Raw genomic sequence first — 18,907 nt, forward strand, 5'->3', positions numbered from 1 at the left:
TTGTGTCCGCTCGTTACGAATTCATGCATCATTTTGTGATAATATTTTCTCTGTGTTGCTTTGATCACTTTACAATTTGTTATGTACCAAAATCATCACAATTTAGTGTACAATACAAAGAAAAACAAAATAACCCGTTAGCTTTAACCGTTTTGCTCACAGCGCGATTTGTATAAAATTATATATGAAAAATTTTTTTTGCACTGTCATATATTTCAATATTTATATATGATAATGATATTTTTTTTAATTTCTGATGGTTGCATACTAAACTTCAGGCAATGACAAAAAAAGGAGCCAAAATTGAACTCTTAATCTTAAAAACTAAGCGTGCTGTGATTTTTTGAAAAAAACTTTTTTTCCCGCTTTGGCACTAACTCCTGAACGCCGCCAGCATACGGGAGACGTTTTTGTAAATAGAGGCTCGGCGTTTAATGGTTAATAAGTTTAAATAATAACATTAAATAAAAATAGTAACTCTCTCTCTCTCTCTCTCTCTCTCTCTCTCTCTCTCTCTCTCTCTCTCTCTCTCTCTCTATTTAGATAAGAGAATTTTTCCAACATGTAATATGTACGCATGTTTCTTTTGTATGATGAATAAATGATTTACCTAATAAGTACTAATTTTCAAATAATAATAATAATAATAATAATAATAATAATAATAATAATATAATATTTTCCATGCATTTTTGTAGTAAAATTTTTAACATTTTAAACAAACAAATAGTGGTTCCCAGTGTGTTTATCCTTGGCTTGAGGAAGGAGGGAGAAGGGTAAATGTCAATTTACTTGACAGTTTGACATATGGGATGGAGGGGAAGAGTGTTGCCCCTCAGAAGCTCAAATATTTCAGTCTTTTGATAATATAAGGAGATATTCTCCTCTCTCTCTCTCTCTCTCTCTCTCTCTCTCTCTCTCTCTCTCTCTCTCTCTCTCTCTCTCTCTCTCTCTCTCTCTCTCTCTCTCTCTCTCTCTCAGGAAAAGATACTGTTTGTGTGTGTGTGTGTTCATAGTTTTAAAAATGTGTAGTAAAGGTATTACGTCTTCGGAAGACAAAAAACAAACATAAATTTTTTTGTCAGAGAGATTACTGAGATAAGCTCTCTCTCTCTCTCTCTCTCTCTCTCTCTCTCTCTCTCTCTCTCTCTCTCTCTCTCTCTCTCTCTCTCTCTCTCTCTCTCTCTCTCTTGCCCCAGCCAGCCAGCCTTGTTGAATATAAGTCGAAGTGGTAACTCTGTTTCTCTCTGCTTTGGCAGGAAGGCTTAGAAGTATGTATGTATGTATTTTTAAGGGTACTAATGTTTAAGATGACTTTGAAATTATATTAATTAATAATATAATTTCAGAGATTAATACAGTAATAGGATAGTAATTTAAGGTATATTTGATGTAGGATGATACTTTAGGTATACATTTGGTATTTGAACTTTCAAGATGGGGGGGTGGTAGCAAGTATTCATGGATTTTAACTATTTTGGGGTGTCTGGAATGCATCCCCCGCAAATACAGGGCGTTTACTGTATTACCAGTTTATAAGGTCTTGTTCTTCACAGCTGGAGATTCCAGCAGCCCTTGTGAGAACTTTTCTTGAATGATGCATGTGAGATGTCAGGTACCATCCGCAAGTTTACAACAGATGTTTGAAAGACTTTAGTAGGGAACTTATGTCATTGGTGTTATTGTATAAGGGGGTTATCACTCCAGTTGGAGCCACCTTTCAACAGGTTGTGAACTATGTAGTCTACTTCAGCCAAGACATACTCCTCTCCATTGGTTGATCAGCCCTTACCCAGGTGTTCCTGCTGAAAAGCATGGATCTTCCTGCCTCAGTTGAGGCCTTTATGCTTGAGAGCTTTGAACTTTGGCATCCAGAATAGTGTGACTTTTGTGGTCCTTAGACCCACCTCACCACTGAATGAGCCTTAGGGAGGCTTCAGACTAGGGTGTCAAACTCAGGCTTGTCTTCCTGCTGGTGTGAACATTGGCAAAGAAAGTTGGCTGGCTTCAGGGCATCTTTTATTTGATATGGCTCAAGGATGGTTGGAGATCTCTCTCATTCTCATCTGTTTCTGAGTTGAGACAAAGACTTGGAGCCTGTCATTCTTGATGAGAGATTCAAGAGCATTTCAATCCCTTTCATCTGGAACTTTTTAGATGATGGTCAAGACATGATGCTATGCTGTTATGTCCAGTGAGAATTATACAGTACTCTACCTGTACAAGACTAAACTCATAAACTCTGAGGGTTGAAGACTTCATAAATACTGGTGGGCACAAAGAGAGAGGTGCCCAGGAGGATCCTCTCTTCATGGCTATGGGAGGTCATCAGTCGGGCTTATGAGTTGTCAGGCGAGGGTCCATACCTCAGGTAAGGGTTCAGTTTTATAGGTTTTGCTCCATCCTTTTTGTTCAAGAACTTCTAAGTAGTTCAGGATTTAAGGGCAGGTGTCTGGTGCTGCATGACTACCTTTACCTCTTTCTCTTGGGGGGAGGGGGCGTTATCTACAAGCCCTCCTCTCAAGACCTCAGGGGGCTACTCAGCATAAGTAGCTGGCCAAGTTCTGTGTCCAGAAAAGAATCTCGCCCAAGATTCATGACTGGCTTGCTGGTATGGCCAATTGCAGGTGAGTTTTACACAACAGAGCATCATGTTTTCCAGTAATAGGTACCTACTCCCTCCAGCTCACTGTTATAAAGATGATTGGGTGGGAGGCCTTGATAGAGCATTATTATCTTTGGATCTAATTGCTATAATAACATTACTTTTCAACCTGGTATTTCCATCGCATATGGGAAAAATCTGATTTCTTCTGTAATTTTCTGGAGAAATGCTATGAGAATACCAAAATATGGCACAGGGCCTGTCAGTTTGAACATCACATATACCAGTCTGCACAGATGGTTATAAGAGGAGCCTTTCCCATGTACAAGTACATGACCAGGAAGCTGGCATATCTTGGTGGGTAGAATATAATCAGTCATGGCCTTTGGACAATACCTCCAGCTTAAGGAATATCTCCATATAGAAGATGAAGGTTTATTTCCTTGTAGGAACAGCGTGTAAATTCAGGATAATTTACATACTTGTAGATTTACAAACTTTAGGTCATTTATCATAATCCTTTATCTAACCAACCCTGCGTTTGACCTTTGTTCAGGGTTAAATTTGTTATTTTCATCAAGTTTTATATTGTTTGTTTATTAAGTAAACAAATTATTATTTTGTTATTTCAGGTCTTGAAGAGGTAGAAAGGGAATGTCAGAACCTAGGTATTGGATTCCACCTACTTCTAGGAGAAGCAAGAACTGTCCTTCCTGAATTCATCAAGAACCATAATATTGGGTGCCTTGTAACTGATTTTGCACCCTTACGTGTTCCTGAGCAATGGCGAAAGGATGTTAAAGCGGCAATCCCAGGCAATATCCCTATGTTCATGGTAATGGCTATTATCCAATAAAGAACTGCAATACTTTAGTACTTTTGGTAAATGCAAGCCATATTTTAACAAAAGCCTTAATTGCCAGACCATAAATTTAAAATTTAATTACATTTATGATTAAGTCATTTAATGGTATTTATCTACCACCACTTGGTGTCTGTTTGGTAAATATTGGTAAATAAGTTGTGTTTGTCTATACTGTATATAAACCTCTTATTTGAATTAAACTATACGCCCTTAAAGGTACTGTTAAAAGAGTACATAGTCACTGGATAGACAAATAGATTTTTGAGTCATTCTATCAGATGACCCCTTTGCCACTCATTTGAATTTCCGGCTTATAAAGCTGTAATGTCTTTTACACCTTAGCTTGTCAGTGACTTTGAATTGGAGTACAGTATTTGGCTGTGTTTTATGGTTTTTTGTTTTTTCTGAGGAATTCAGGTACCAGTTTGACTATTTTCTTAGTGTTGCCTGTTGAGAAAAAAAGCAGACACATCATTTGTATATAAGTAACTTACCAAGTAACTACATAGCTATTAGTTTCACTTAACCACAGCAGTTCAAAATTTGAAATTTGCAGTAATGACCTGTTGTTTTAGTATAGGTAACTAGACCCCACCCACTTTCGGGGAAGAATACTGTAGTTACAACAGTGCTGGAGCTCAGTTCGTCTCTGCTGGTCAACTGAACATTGTTTGGTTGAGCAGCTCTGATTTGAATTTCACCGGATTTTTGTACCTTTCGCCTTTGGTGAAGTATTCATTCGTGTTGGTTGCATGCTATTTATTAGTATAGCTAGTTCCATTGTGACTAATTTTGATTCAGTATGTCGACTCCAGCTTGTGTAGTATTAGATATTGCTGAGTATGACTTGCACACTTTGTGTTGCCATTGTAGAGGGCAAATTTGCTCATTTGAACTGAAATGTGATGAATACAAAGACTGGGATCAGGGTCAATGGAAAGTTTAGGATGTTCATTTAGATAAACTCCATAAAGAGAGACAGAGAAAGGTAGCTGCTAGAGCCGAGGCTAGAGGTTTAGCTAGTCAGGTTTCCACTCCGAAATCAGATATTGCTGTTGAACCTGTGCCTTCTACACCTATGACTGCTTTCTCCCCTATCACCAGCCCTCTGACTTTTCCTCAAAGCTCCTACATATCTCCCATTCTTGAACCGATGCCACACCAGCCTGAAAGCTAGAATTGACCAAAGTTTGGCCTGTTTGTTAATACCTTGAGGCCAGGTGGATCTTCAGTTAAGGCCCTTATGGATGATAGTGTGGTTATTGTTGGTGCAATTGCAGTGTCAGTGGAGGGAGGTGACTGCCATCCACTAATTAACCTGAATAAGAGAGTCAGTATCAAACTCCCCCCAAACCTGGGAGGAGGCAAACCGGAGGTCTAAGGAGCTACAGTGGAGTTTACCACGGGTAGTTCACCCCTCAACGAACCTGTTGTTCAAACCCAGGACTCAGCGGATAGCCATTGGAAGGCGTCCATACGGATGTTCATGCTTTGTCATCCAGTGATTCGGATGAGACAGCTGGTAGAGGCCTACAGACTACTGAAGATGGTCCTCTCTTCGTCCTCTAGGAAGGCTCTAGCAGGCAGTGATAGGTGGTTAGTGGAAAAGAAGGAGCTTGGTAAGGCGGTTTGCAGCGCGCATCCCTGCCACCTGTTGCCAAGGAGGTACTTGTCGTACTTCACTGGGAAAACTCCTTCTCTGGGAGTTTCTGCCTCCTCCCAGGGGGACTTCTCCAGCCTTGTGGACTTACTGTGTAGATCGGCTTTTAACTCCGCTAAGAATTCGTGTTCAGGTCCTCAGAACTAGACCATTTCATGAGAAACATCTTTAAAGTCTTCAAAGTAATCAGCCTCTTGGACTGTACAGTCAGGGCATTAGCTAAGAAAATAGATGACTATTATGAAAGTTTTTCTAGCCTAACCTGTTACGTGTGTGTGTATACACTAACCTATCAGGAATGGCAGTTGTTTTTATGCTTTCTTGAGATGTATAAATGGGTTAATTAATGGTTTAGATAAAGAACCAATCAGTCATATAATGGGTATCGTCCATCCCATCCTAAATATCTCTACTTAACTTAATGTCCAAGATAAGCAAGGATTTTTTTATTAATTCATACCTGAGGGTCCAGGGTGTGTGTGTGTGTGTGTGTGTTTAGACTACCTTCTCTTTTTCTTTTTGTCACAAACAAGTGGTGATGCTGGGAACGTTGTGGACCTTGCTATAAACATTTGAATTGTGGATTTGTATGAAAAAACTTGATGAAAAAGTATTTTTTGGTATTTTTACTACAGAGGTTGATGGACATACATGTTGGTTTTAATTTACAGTATCTTTGGAAATAGTTTTTTGGTTATAGTTGCAAAAACAAAATCTTTATCTTAACTGAGCATGAAAAATGTAAATAATTTCATGGTTTGAATACTATAAAATATTGAATATCTTTTACTATATGAAAATTTCAAAATAAGGAAATAAATGCTTTATTTGTCAACTACAGGTTGATGCTCATAATATCATACCCTGCTGGATAACTTCAAGTAAGCTAGAACAGGGTGCAATGACTATCCGTCCAAAGGTCCATGAGAAACTAAGCCACTATTTGACCAAATTTCCTCCAGTAGTGGCACATCCATACAAAAGTAAATTTAAGGTAGAGGTGAGTGTATGTGTACAAAATTGGATTATGTTTGTATTGTAAGAAATTATATTGCTTAATAATTTAGTTAGTGGTCATTTTACTCTTATAAGGCAAGTGTGAACACTGTTAAAACCCTGTAAATAATTTTTTAGATTTAAATTCATTTTTTATATAACTTTATTCTTAGCCATTAAAATTACCATAACCAGGATTTTATGGTGCAAAAATTAAATTAATTTGATGTGTTGACATGTGTCCATACCAGTTACAAGCTTGGTCATTTTTGTCCACAATTTAAGGGGGACAACTAAGTACTTAGTAATTGTTCAGGTTTGTGAGAAGGTATTTGGTGATATTCTGCATCAGAATATTATTCTAAACTGTACACATCCAGAGTATGCTAATACATGCACAAGTTTCAACTTAAAATACTATATTAAGCCATAATCAGAAATTATATATGCATTTAGCATTTATATAATGTAAATAATGTGATGGTACAGTGATATGATACCAGAAGGGAAATTACAGAAGTTCCTCGTGTTGATGAGATAATGAAATAGAGATGGAAATGGGTTGGGCATAGCATTCTTACAACCCCCTGGGAGAATAGTATGTGATAGTGTGAGTTGGGCTTCTATAGGCACCACCAAGGGAATTTGAAGACCCAGACCTATTTGAATAAAAACTATGAGAAAGGAAGCTGGAGGCGATTTGCCAGATACCGTGGTAATCAAGGTTCGTACCACTGCCTTGTCCTTTGGAAAGTAACCAAGACCTTTGGGTCTTAGTCATCTTGGCTCGACCTTAAGTTCAAGCCAGCCCTCCTCAACTCCTAAGAAGTCCCAGGCTTCGGAAGAAGATCGCAGAGACACATAGCCCTCTTCTTCCCTTCTGGGAAAGCGCACATAACTGTGTCCCTTTCCACCCTCTTTTTCCATAAGGGAGGAGGGCAGAAGGGAAGAGAGAGAAGTATCGAGCAGGCAGAAGTTCTCTTACTGCAGATACCTGGATGAAATGATACTTGTCAAGTCTCTGGACCTGGCAGTGACATTGCCAAGACCTGGGAATGGATTCTTTCAGGAGAAGTATCTATTTCCCTTGGGTCTAGGAAATTCTTTTCATCAAACTTCCATCCCACTCCCTCTCATGTGCTCCTGATTCAGGAAATGCCAGCCCAGCTAGAGCTAATCACCTTGGTATCCTGTCATCTTGCAGAAGCTTCCCTATGGTGGAGAATGAAGGAGGTCTGCTTCCAGTGCTCCATCCTTCTTTCCTCTTCGAAGTATGACGAAAGAATTAGGCTAATGCTTGATTGAAGGAATCTTCGAATATGCTTGCGTATTCTCCTCATGTCGTGTGTCTACTCCCGGATTCACCGATCGAGGAATAGGTGCACACTTGTAAGACTTTGTCTTGAAGGTGTGTGACCAAGATTATTAGTATCTTCTCATCAACATCCTGAACTCAAGGCAGCCTTTTGGCCTTCCGAGAATTCAGGATGAGCTTTGTGACACGCAGTGGTTTCTTTGAATAACAAAACAACAGTACAGTAAACCCCGGTATTCGTGGGGGACGCGTACCACACCCCCCTGCGAATAGCTAAAATCCGCAAGTACTTAAAACCCCTTCTAAAAACACTTAGAACTGCCTATTTTATAATTCAATGTTAGACCTCTTTGCTACAAGGTTCAAGAGAGAGCTAGATTCTGTTTGGTAGTCCCAATCCATTCGCTGTGGCGGAGGATTCAACATCCTTGGGACAACTTGGAAGTATATGCCTTCCCTCCGTTCTGCCTGATCCGTCGGAATGGTTCCAGGAGCTGAGAGAGATTTCCCCTTGGCACAATCTTCTATGCCAACCTCGTGTAGAGAGGTACCTCACAGCTGGAGATTATCCAGTATCTCTTATGAGTGAGAGGTTTTTCTAGCAGAGCAGTGACTCAGATGTCCGACTACCTCAGGAGATTGTCTTCAGCCATGTATCAGGGCAAGTGGGCCGTCTACTGTGATTGGTGTCATCAACAGGGTTTCTCTCCACTCGGAACTTCAGTTCAACAGATAGTGGCCATCCTAATCTTTCTCAGAACAGAGAAAAGCCTTTCTGTTTCTGCTATCAAGGGCTACAGGGCTGCCTTAGGACTAGTTCTCTGCCTGAAAGCTGTGGACATCACTTCATCCTTGGAAATCTCTTATGTTGTTCAAGAGCTTTGAGCAATCTTGTTCTCCTAGGGAGCTCAAGCCTCCTGCATTGGCCCTAGCTCTGGTTCTGATTAGTCTCACTCAAGCTCCATTTGAGCCACTGCATCAATCGTCAGACAGGGATTTGACTCTGAAAACAGTTTTCCTCCTGGCCTTGACTTCCTGGAAAAGAGTTGGTGAGCTCGCTCCATGGTCTAGTTATGACGTTAAACACATCAGGGGTTGGGGGTCGGTGGCTTTCGAATTTGTCTTGACAGATTTGCCTCATTTTCCATTCTTTCCCTTAAGGATTTTTTTAACAACGATCCTCAGGAGTTACTGCTTTGCCCTGTCAGAGCACTGCATTGTTATCTAAAAAGGACTCGTTGCCTAAGACCAGGTGTCGTATGAAAATTTTGCTAGCTTCTAACCTATCCTTAAATTATTCAGTGTGATCCACTCAACTGTTCATGTTGTTCTTTTACTCTATGCATTCAGCTTACGACAACAAAGCCACAAACAGACACAACCCAACCATTATCGACCCTAACCTTCAGAAGCTCTCTCTACCTTTTCCACCATGCTTTCAACACTCCGGCTCATGTTTGTTTACATTTTTCTCCCTCCGCCATTTTCGTCCTGTGACGTCACTTCTATGGCATCCTGTAATAACATACTCTTTAAACATAAGAATGCTATGCTATAAAAACATCTTATAAAATTAAACATGTGCTTTCTTTTTATACATTCTGTAATACCCATACACTTCATCAATGCAGAAAATAAAATAATGACTAACTTATAAAACTAACATATAATCATCGTAGACTTTCTGTTAGCACAAGCCAAGCCAAGCAAAAGTGTCCAGAATACCATTTCATTTGGCTACGTGAGGTAATTAAACAAGCCCTATTCCTCATCGTGAAGTTTATCATAATACTGTACTGCAAAGGCACATGACATCAGAGAATAAGTTCCTCTCTGGCATTTAAGAAGAATGTGTCTGTTCATAGGATTCTGAATGCTGGTTCTTGCTTATGAGACCACTTTCACTTTCTTTACCTGAAGGACATTGCATTGGAGGTCCTTGGACACTTTTCCTAGGTCCAGTGGTGGCTGCTCAGCAAGTGTGTAGCTCATCCAGTGCCCTGGTGGGACAGTTTATATCTTGCCTAAAATGATAGTGTGGAAGAGAGAGTGAGTGAGATGACTGGTCTCTTTTCGTTCCCTTTTTCCTCTCTGCTCTACCTGCGGGCAGTTTTGAAGTATAAGACACATCATACGCTGGAACTGGCTTGATGCAGGTGAGTTTTGCAGCCATGCTGGTACAATATTTGTATGTTCCATACAATATACAAATATGCTTCCCAGTAGCCTTTACTTCTCTCTCCAGCAAGGGGAATGAGGAGTGGTGACAAACCCATTGCATGTGGCTGGCATGGTTTGTTGCTTGAACAGATATAGTTTTCTTTGACTTCCATATATGCAATGAATCTAACATGCTATATTGTATTTTAACCCAGTGGACTTGGGTGTTAGATACCCACTTATCTAACAACTCAAGGCTTAGGTCCTTTCTTAGAATCCTAATTTCTAGGAAGGTTGATCAGGTGTGCCAAACCTCCAGTTGGTTCAGGATTCTCATACCTCCCTCTAAGTGTGAGTCCATCCTTATGTTAAGACCGAAGGTTTGTTCTGTGTATGAACAAATGACAAATTTTTAATTGATTTGTATTTTTCATAGCTAACAAACCTGAGGTCTTAACATTGACTGCCCACCCCTAGCCACCCTTCTTATGACAAATTTTTAATTGATTTGTATTTTTCATGGCTAACAAACCTGAGGTCTTAACATTGACTGCCCACCCCTAGCCACCCTTCTTATGTCTTATCCTGGGTTGGAAGAAAGCCTGAATATGTCACGAGGTTCTAGATTGGTCTCTGACCTGCTTCCACCTCATCTACGTATCGGAAGCCAGACGCCACAGATTCCTTGCATATACAATTTTTTATTATTTTTAAACCAGTTTCCAGCTGGCACCAGAAGATTTATTTTAATGTTACGGCCTCATATTTGTTAGCTATGAAAAATACTTTACAAATTAATTAAAAATTTGTCATTTTTGGAGGTGCTCTGAAATTATGCTACTTTAAAGTCTTAGCATTTGCTATTAAAATCAATGGACATTCGTAGAACAACAAGTTTTTATCCAGGCCTTGAATTAGCTGAACTCAGTTGTCCGCAGTTCCCACAGTATATCTTTTGGGGAGTGGTACAGGTTCATAGTATATCAGGTTATGATTGATAAGGTCTGAAAGGGGGACTAATGGTGAAGAAACCCTGTGTGCCATGTCTTGCTTTTTAAAACCTGATGTTAGCCATCCTGTAGATGTTCCTTTATTTAGAGAGGATTGGGGCTCATCCATGGGAGGCCACTAATCTGAAGCAATTCATTAATTTGAAGGAAGAATGGTAAGATGTCCTGAAAGTCTCAGCCCAGGACTGATACTGAAGGGTGGTTGTCATGCTTGGGTGAACATCCAACTGTTGTCAAACTTCATTAGTGTCAGGTCTGTATGTGTAGTCTGTATTGTAATCTTCCTTCCTATTTGCTCTCTGTTAACCCAAAAAATCATGGGAACATTTTTCTGTTTTCAGTATTCAAACATTATCCACAAAACCAGAATTCAGAGTCACACAGGTAAAAAATTCAGAAATTCACAGTAAAATTTTGAGGTACTCAGATAAAATTTTGAATACTATGATATTAACCCAACTAGGATACTTACGGCTAACAAAAATAAATGACAATGAGGCATTTGTGAAATAAATGGGCTAGGCTGAGGCAGAACTGACCCAGGGTGGGCGTAGGGCAAGCAGGTGAGACAGGGGTCAGGGACTAAATTCATATAAACTAAACTTGAGTTGGACCAGGGGAACCACATTACCACATAACTGTGGAAAATTTTGGGCCTCTAAGACTTAAGATAGTGGCGTTTAAATACTTTTAGTGATTGCCAACCTGTATACTTCTTAAGATCATCAAAGATCATCAAAATTCATATAATGAAAAAAGTTAGTAGAAGTGGCTGCCGCATCGTAACATCATGGACCCTAGGTACTGATTCCAGATTTGCTTGCTTAATAAAATAAAGAATTTGTTGTCTGATGGCTTTGAGTGAAATATTGCCCCCCCTTCCCTAACAAAAAGGGGACCCGAAGTTCTATTAGAGGTCCTATCTAAGTAAGCCCTTAAAGTATTGACTGGGCACAGAGATAAATCTTGTGGAAGAGGGACAATCTTCCAAGGAGACCACCTATTCTACGGGTCTTGTTCTTTGCAAAAACTAGGATCTGGGGATAACAGAACTTCACTGACGGGAGAAATCAACATGATTAGATTCTCTAGAAAGAGCAGACAGTTCAGAAATTCTAGCCCCAGAGGCTAGACTTACTAAAAACAGAGTTTTTCCTTAACAGACTCAGGTATGAACATGAAAGATTATCAGTGTCTGATGCCAACCTAAGAACATCATTTAAGTACCAGGAGACCGTGTGTGGACGGGTTGCTGGTCTAAAGCGCGCACATGCTTTAGGGGATAGATGAAAAATACGAGTCTGAAAGATTAATATTAAAATCATGTAAAATATTCTTTTAAAGCAGATTTAGTTGTAGTAACAGTACTAGAAGCCAGACCCTTCCCGAATAATGACCTAAAGAAAGAGATTGCTAGGTTTGTGGTCATCTCATGAGCATTTGATTCTCTCAGAAACAAGGCTAATTTCTTAACTGCCGAGTCATACTGCCTGAGGGTAGATTCTCTTTTATCAGATTCAATGAATAATATATTAAGAGGATCAATTTTGGCGTCTTTAAGCGTTGCGTATTTCATGAAATCCATAAAGCTAGGGCACTGAGAATTCTTGAGGAAGCTGACACAGTCCGAGTTTGTACTATTTGTGTCAACTGTGGGTTGGGAATAGGTCTGCAGTGAGCTTCAACTCTAGAAGTAAGGAACCAACTGCTTTTGGCCAGTTAGGATGCCACCAGTGCTACTCGGCCTCTGAATGATCTCAGCTTGCAAAACTTTCATCAGCAAATTTACGGGGAAACAGATAGATCCTTTGCCACCTGTTCCAATCGATTGTCATTGCATCTGTGGAATAAGCCAGAGGGTCCAGATTGGGGAGCTACGTAACAGGAAGTTTGTGGTTGCTCTCTGTGGCAAACAGGTCTACCTGGAGACCCGGTACCTGAAGACAAATCCACGCGAACGACTTCTTGTCTAGAGACCACTCCGACTCCAGTGGGGTTGTCCTGGAAAGTGAGTCTGCAATGACATTCCGGACACCTGCCAACAATGTTTCCTTGCTAGGGAGAAAATCGCGATCATCACTTGATTGATATGACCTGACTTGGAGCCTCCCCTGTTCAGGCAATGTACTATAACTGCATTGTCTAGTACCAACCTGATGTGAATCTGTCTGGCGGGCGTAAGTTTCTTTAACATTAGGAACACCGCCATGGCTTCTAGGATGTTTATATGGAACTGGCGGAACACTGGTCGACCACGTTCCTTGGACTTTCCGTGTTGGGAGTATCCCCAACCGCTCAGGAGGCGTCTGTATGTACCCACGAGAGATGGAGGGGAAATGGAGAGGCACTGATCTTGACAAGCTCTTGACTGTCGACCATGGGCGAAGTCTTTCTCAAGATCTGGGGATCAGAGAAAGTTTGTCTCTGCTCCGCCTGTTGGCTCGTTCCATGAAACCCTGTTTATGTCTTTCAGTTTGGTTTCAGCAGCAAGTCTGTTACGAAGCAAACTGAAGAGAGCGGAGAATCCTTTCCTGGGTACGACGAGAGGCATGCTTGTTTCTGAGGAACTGGCTGGTAGCTTTATTTCTTTTCTCTTGGCTGGTGGCAAAGACAGTTTGTGAGTGCTGAGGTCCCAATGAATCCTAGCCACAGGAATTGGAGCTGGGACTAGCGTGATTTCTTCCTGTTTATTTGGAAACCGAGGTGCCAAGAAATTGATGACTATATGGGTTGCTCTTTGACACTCTTTGGCATTGGGTGCCCAAATAATCCAATCGTCCAGATACGCAGCCAACATGATCCCTTGGGACCGCAGCTCTTGGACGACTGTCTCTGCCAGTTTGGTAAAAATTCGGGGTGCGATGTTGAGCCCGAATGGCATGACCCTGAAGGAGTAGGCTTGTTTTCCTAGTCTGAATCCCAGGTAAGGGGAGAAGTTTCTCGCAATAGGGACGTGATAATATGCATCTGTAAGATCTATAGAGGTGGTGACGGCCCCACGAGGAAGTAGGGTCCGTACCTGTGAGATTGTAAGCATGCGGAATTTGTTGCATTGAATGAATGAATTGAGACGGGACAGGTCCAGAATTACTCTCCGCTTGTCTGAGTCCTTCTTCGGAACACTGAACAGACGGCCTTGAAATTTCAAGTGTGACTTTCCTTATTACATTCTTCTGCAGGAGTTCTTCTGCAAAGCCCTGTAAGTCCTGGGATGGGTGTTGAAGGAACCTGACTGGTGGGGGAGGCCCCCTGCACCAGCTCCAACCCAGTCCTTCGGAGACTATGCTGTGGGCCCACGGGCTGAAGGCCTAACGGTCCCTGAAGAGATACAATCTCCCTCCTACCTGGGGTGTCTCATTGATTAGGGAAGGTCTGCTACCTTTGGTCCTCGGCCTCCCCTTCCCCGTGAGAGGGGCCTGGATGTTGCTCTACCTCTGTAGGCAGCTCTAGCCCTGCTTCCTCTCGCATATCTGTTATAGCCTGAAATGTTCCTGAGCTTTCAAACTATAAGGCGTTGAAAGCTGGGGACATCACGAAAGTTGGTGCAGCGGGGCATGTTGATTCGGATGCACCAAAACAAACTGCTGTTGGGGTTGCGCCTTAGATGTGGAGGGCTGCCCGACCTGTGAAACTGGAACAGCCTGAAGCACAGTCGGAGCTTGAGGTCTCTTAAGCCCTGGAACCTCCTGAACCTCTTCCCTTTAGGGCTGAGGGCCAGAGGTCTCAGAAAACTTCCTCTTAAAAAGGAAGGCCCCAACGAGAACGGAGACTTTGGTTGGCTCTAGTAGCTTCCTTCATAACAGTATTAACCTCATCCTTCGAAAGAGATTAGGTTCCCAGATAGAACTTTTTATTAGCCTATTAGGTTCATGTCTGATGGTGGTCTCCGTAAAGATGTGTTTTCTGCAATTTTGTCTGGCTACTACAAAGTCATAAAGATCTGACTGGAAGGAAGCCAGAAAAGACTTTGTAACCACCTGAAACAAGGGCTCGTCATGATAGGCTAGAGCTGTTACTTCTGACATAGTGACTGCGTGCAGGGAACGACCTAACCTGCACCTGGCTTCAAATTCTGCTTTGAGCAAAGCTTCTGAATTCGAGGAAGATGCTCACTGAACAAGGCGGAGGCACACTCAGGATCGAGAGCTTTACTGTAAAAGTTGCCGGAGCTCCCAACCAACACCGAATCTCCGGAAAAAGGAGAAGTGGAATCCGTTTCCCGAGCTGAGGGCATAGGCTTGCCATCCAAACCCGCTTGGAAGAGTCAGCTCCGCAATTTTAGTAGTGCAAGTGAGTCGGAATGGCACGCCAGTAGAGAACATCGTGAAAGTCCTTTGAAAGGAGTGAGTTTAGTGTTCTCTCACCCCAACTGGTGAGAGCGCGCAACAGAGTAGAGTGAGCCTGATCCTTGGAAAGATAACCATCTCCTTAGGGACCTTATCAGACTAACCCAGGCTTCTTCCGTTAGACTGGCGAAACCTGGATAGGGAGAACTAAGTCGGGCGGAAGAACTCCAGTTCCTCCAAGCGACGGGTGCCTAAACCTTCGATGGTCAAAGTGTCATTATGCAAGGGAGCATGTAAAGCCAGACGCCATGGGTTCCCTTTTATCGAAGGGAGGCAGTTTGGAGGCATCCGGGACCACATGGGACTGGTGCGCTGCTCGACTGGATGAACCCGAAATTAGACTTTCTTGAGCTTCTACCTTCTCTGTCAAAGATTGCATAGACTCTCGAAGACTTCAGGCTTGAAGCAATACCATCAAGCTTAGCGTCAGCTTTAGAGTCGATCTTCTCCATCAAAAGATTTATGAAGGCCTCAGAATCAAAGTCAGGCAGAGACTTAGCTTTCGAAATTCTGGATCTCGACCCCTTATGAGGGGGAGCAGCCTTAATTGTTGGTGACACCGGTTTGGGAACCGGAGATGACAGAGAGGGAAACCTTTGAGGTTTAGAAGGTTTTGAAGAATCTTTCTTTTTCTGTGTTTTTACCTTGGGCCTGACAGAGTGAGATCTGTCCCCAAGGTTAGCTGGATTCGGGAAACCCTGGAATGAAGAGGAAGAAGAAGACGGTGATTTAAGAGATGGAACATACACACCAACCCCGCCTGTCTCACTTACCACCCTACCTTCAACCTGATGGACGTCAACTTCGACAATCATGGGTTCTGAATGTAAATTAATAGCCACCACCTCTTCCGCTACTTCTCCGCACAGGGCGTCGTCTTGGGAGGATTGTGTATCCAGCCGAATCTCTTCAATGATCGGCGGCTAAGTCATTTGGTAAAGCGGCGAAACTCGGGCACCAGGGTAGAGAGATTACATATCTCCTCTGAAAGAACGTACGGTTTGCCGGCTGCCACATTCCTCCCGAATCCACCGACCCAGGACTTCAGAGATGACAGCGCTGCGGAGCGGATTACTGGTTTAGCTTGGAAGAGAAGGCGGGGTTAATAAAAATCCCTCCTGAAAAGGAAGAGCTATAAGAGGTAATATAATCGAAAGAGACTACAAATTAGTCGACTCTCGACACTTACCAATTCATCGGACGCCAGTCCAGCCAAAAGGGCGAATACAAATCTCGCAGCCTTCTGGGTGCCAAACGATTCCATCCCCAACATGAACTGCACAGCTAGAGTGCGAGCGGCACGCCATTGACCGAACGATTGCTGGAGAATGGCCGAGCACCCAGGTTCTTCACAACGTACCATCTGTAAGTAGGATGATGGTAAATGAGTACCATAAGAACAGGCGGCGCCAGAATAAGACCGGCGGCGAGATTAATACAAGGAAAAAACAAGGCAAAAAAGGACGAATGTTTTTAAAATCATAAATAAGCGGAGACGTTATAATGCTCCGACGCAGGGGATGTTATAATGCTCCGCCGCAAGTCACTGATTTCGCTGGATTTACATTTATGGGAACGGAGTCCATGGCGGAGAAGGGGGAAAAGATATACCTCCCCAACAAATCATGCCCGGTTAATATCACCGTAGTGATAGAACAACGAAAAACAGGACTAGACCGGCGGAGATGAAAATAAATAATAATAATAAATATCCCGAATGTTATCATGCATACGCGGGACAATGTTCGCCACAAAAGCTGCCAACCGGATAGACATTGGAAGCAAGTCTACGAAACACCGCCCGGATGAAAAGTGAGTAAGTGACATAAACCTGGGAATGACGACTGGTCGAGTGGGCAGCACTCCAGACGCTGAATATACCACCCAGGAGGGGGAAACCGAACAACAGTGAGCGGCTACCCCATACAGGGGAAACGCACAGGTGACGTCACAAATCATATGACGATAACTGAGCTGCATACGAGAGGAAAGAGACCGTAGCCTACACCCAAAACCCAAGCTTTTGGACTGACGGGGGGCCAGTGGGGTATGCCACTGTAATGGGGAGAGAAGGACCAAGGTCCTCAGCTCAGCCAGCCACACGAGACTAGAACAAACAGGAAGGAGGAAAGTGAGGATTCCTCACGCTACAGGCACTGTGAACAAGGCAAACCTAACCTCCAAGCCTAATGGCTGAACGGGAGATTAAGGTACCCTAACACCGTGTAAGAGCACAGCCACGTCAGCCTAAGGAGAAGGCTAAAAACTATATCTAGGATAACAATAGAATAAAAACATTCGAAAGAGGAGCCTGAGGATAACATATTTAAATACGTAAATAAAAGCATAAACGAATTGACGAAAAGACAGGCCAATAATAAGCCGCAGCATCGGACATAAGGATACCGTGTGTATCCCAAGATGGCCGCCAGAACGCCAAAACGAATGCCAAACTTAATCTAAAAATATAAATGACATCCTGCCTTGTATAAAACAGCTAACATCATGAATAAATACTTCACACCAAGGAGTACATTTTAAAGCTGGAGGGGAAGGAACTGATAAGAGGGACCCAAATTCTATTGTCAGAAAATGGAGACCCACAGCCTAAATGATAGTGGATAGGTTAAAAACACTGATCTCGTCCCCAACCAGCAACTTCGATGCAAAGTAAAATATATTTTCGCCATACACAAACTCCAAATTATATGGAGTCAACAAAAACAAGGAGAAAAACACACATAATAATATCAAAAATGTTGAGATTGAAGATCAAAATGTAAGAGGCAAACATAAAGCATACGCTGCATATGACGCAGCGCTGCAAAACACTAAGACAGAAAATCATAAGATTAAAATTAAATTGCCTCTAAGACCAACAATCCAACCAGAATTAGTACTCAACTTAGATGGTGAGAAAACTCGGTGGAAGACATGATGAGCTGCCAAAAGGAAAATACGATCACACACAGAACGCGAGTGTTAACACAACCAGTGCTAAAATTGGAATGACGTGTCCGTCTGCGTGATGACGCCTACTTGGCGGTCGGGTGAGTATTCTGGGTTACAAGTGTGTAACGGCTCATCCAATTTGAGACTTTGAGAATTGAGAAGTCTATTAGAAGGCCTGTGGAAGCGTAATAGCTCACCCCAGGTGTATATCGACATCTGTTTAAGATGATCGAACTGGAGGTAGTAACTCCAGCATTCTACATAGCTTTTTTCTCTGGTATATATAGCAATCTTATACCTAGAAATGTGCTAATTGGAACCAATTTCACTGGGTGACACAGGTCTTCCCCCAAAAATAGATTTTTCCTTTGTCAAAATCCCTTTTGTCATATCAGATATTGACCCAAAACTTACAGTTATATCAAACTTTGGGTTTGGCTAACTTAGGCACTGCAACCAACCTACCCACCTACTGTAGCTGGTGAATTTAAAATAATTTTATTTTATATTTTTCGTTTCTTAATACAGTATTAACAAGTATTTCTAAAGGTAAGACTTGGTTTTACAAAATTTATAGTTATCACAAGGAGAACTGTTACTTAGACAGCTCTTTGCTTGTCCATATTTTGCAGTTTTGGACACTGAAATGAAGTTTTTGTCATTTCAACAGCCAGTTGATTGGGTAGCAGCAGACAACACTTTAGAGATTGATCGCACTGTAGAACCTGTTGAATGGGCTGTGCCTGGAACTAAAGCAGGGTTACAGGTCCTTGATGAGTTTTGTTCCAAAAGAATGTATAAATATGGAGAAAAGGCTAATGATCCAAATGATAATGCAAGAAGTGAACTCTCTCCATGGTTACATTTTGGTAAGTAATTTTTGTAATATAATTTTTCAGTGCATGTTCTCTGTTATAGGTTTTCTTTTGATTAGATTTTTGTCTTTCTGTGGAGTCTGCATTTGTAATATCTCTTTCTATCTCATATTTGACTTTTAT

The 18,907-nt window shown here is 41.9% G+C and overlaps 1 protein-coding gene across 4 annotated transcripts in view; it reads left to right on the forward strand.

Moving 5' to 3' along the window:
- Positions 1 to 18,907, forward strand: part of LOC136835337 (deoxyribodipyrimidine photo-lyase-like) — a 71,613-nt gene that overhangs the window by 31,232 nt on the left and 21,474 nt on the right. For all 4 annotated transcript variants that reach the window (XM_067098703.1, XM_067098700.1, XM_067098704.1 and 1 more), the window contains exons 5-7: positions 3,238 to 3,440; positions 5,972 to 6,130; positions 18,580 to 18,778. In XM_067098703.1, the coding sequence (XP_066954804.1) occupies positions 3,238 to 3,440; positions 5,972 to 6,130; positions 18,580 to 18,778 (561 nt within the window). The remainder of the gene's footprint in view (positions 1 to 3,237; positions 3,441 to 5,971; positions 6,131 to 18,579; positions 18,779 to 18,907) is intronic.

Source organism: Macrobrachium rosenbergii, chromosome 55 (genome assembly GCF_040412425.1).
Source record: "Macrobrachium rosenbergii isolate ZJJX-2024 chromosome 55, ASM4041242v1, whole genome shotgun sequence".
NCBI lineage: Eukaryota > Metazoa > Arthropoda > Malacostraca > Decapoda > Palaemonidae > Macrobrachium > Macrobrachium rosenbergii.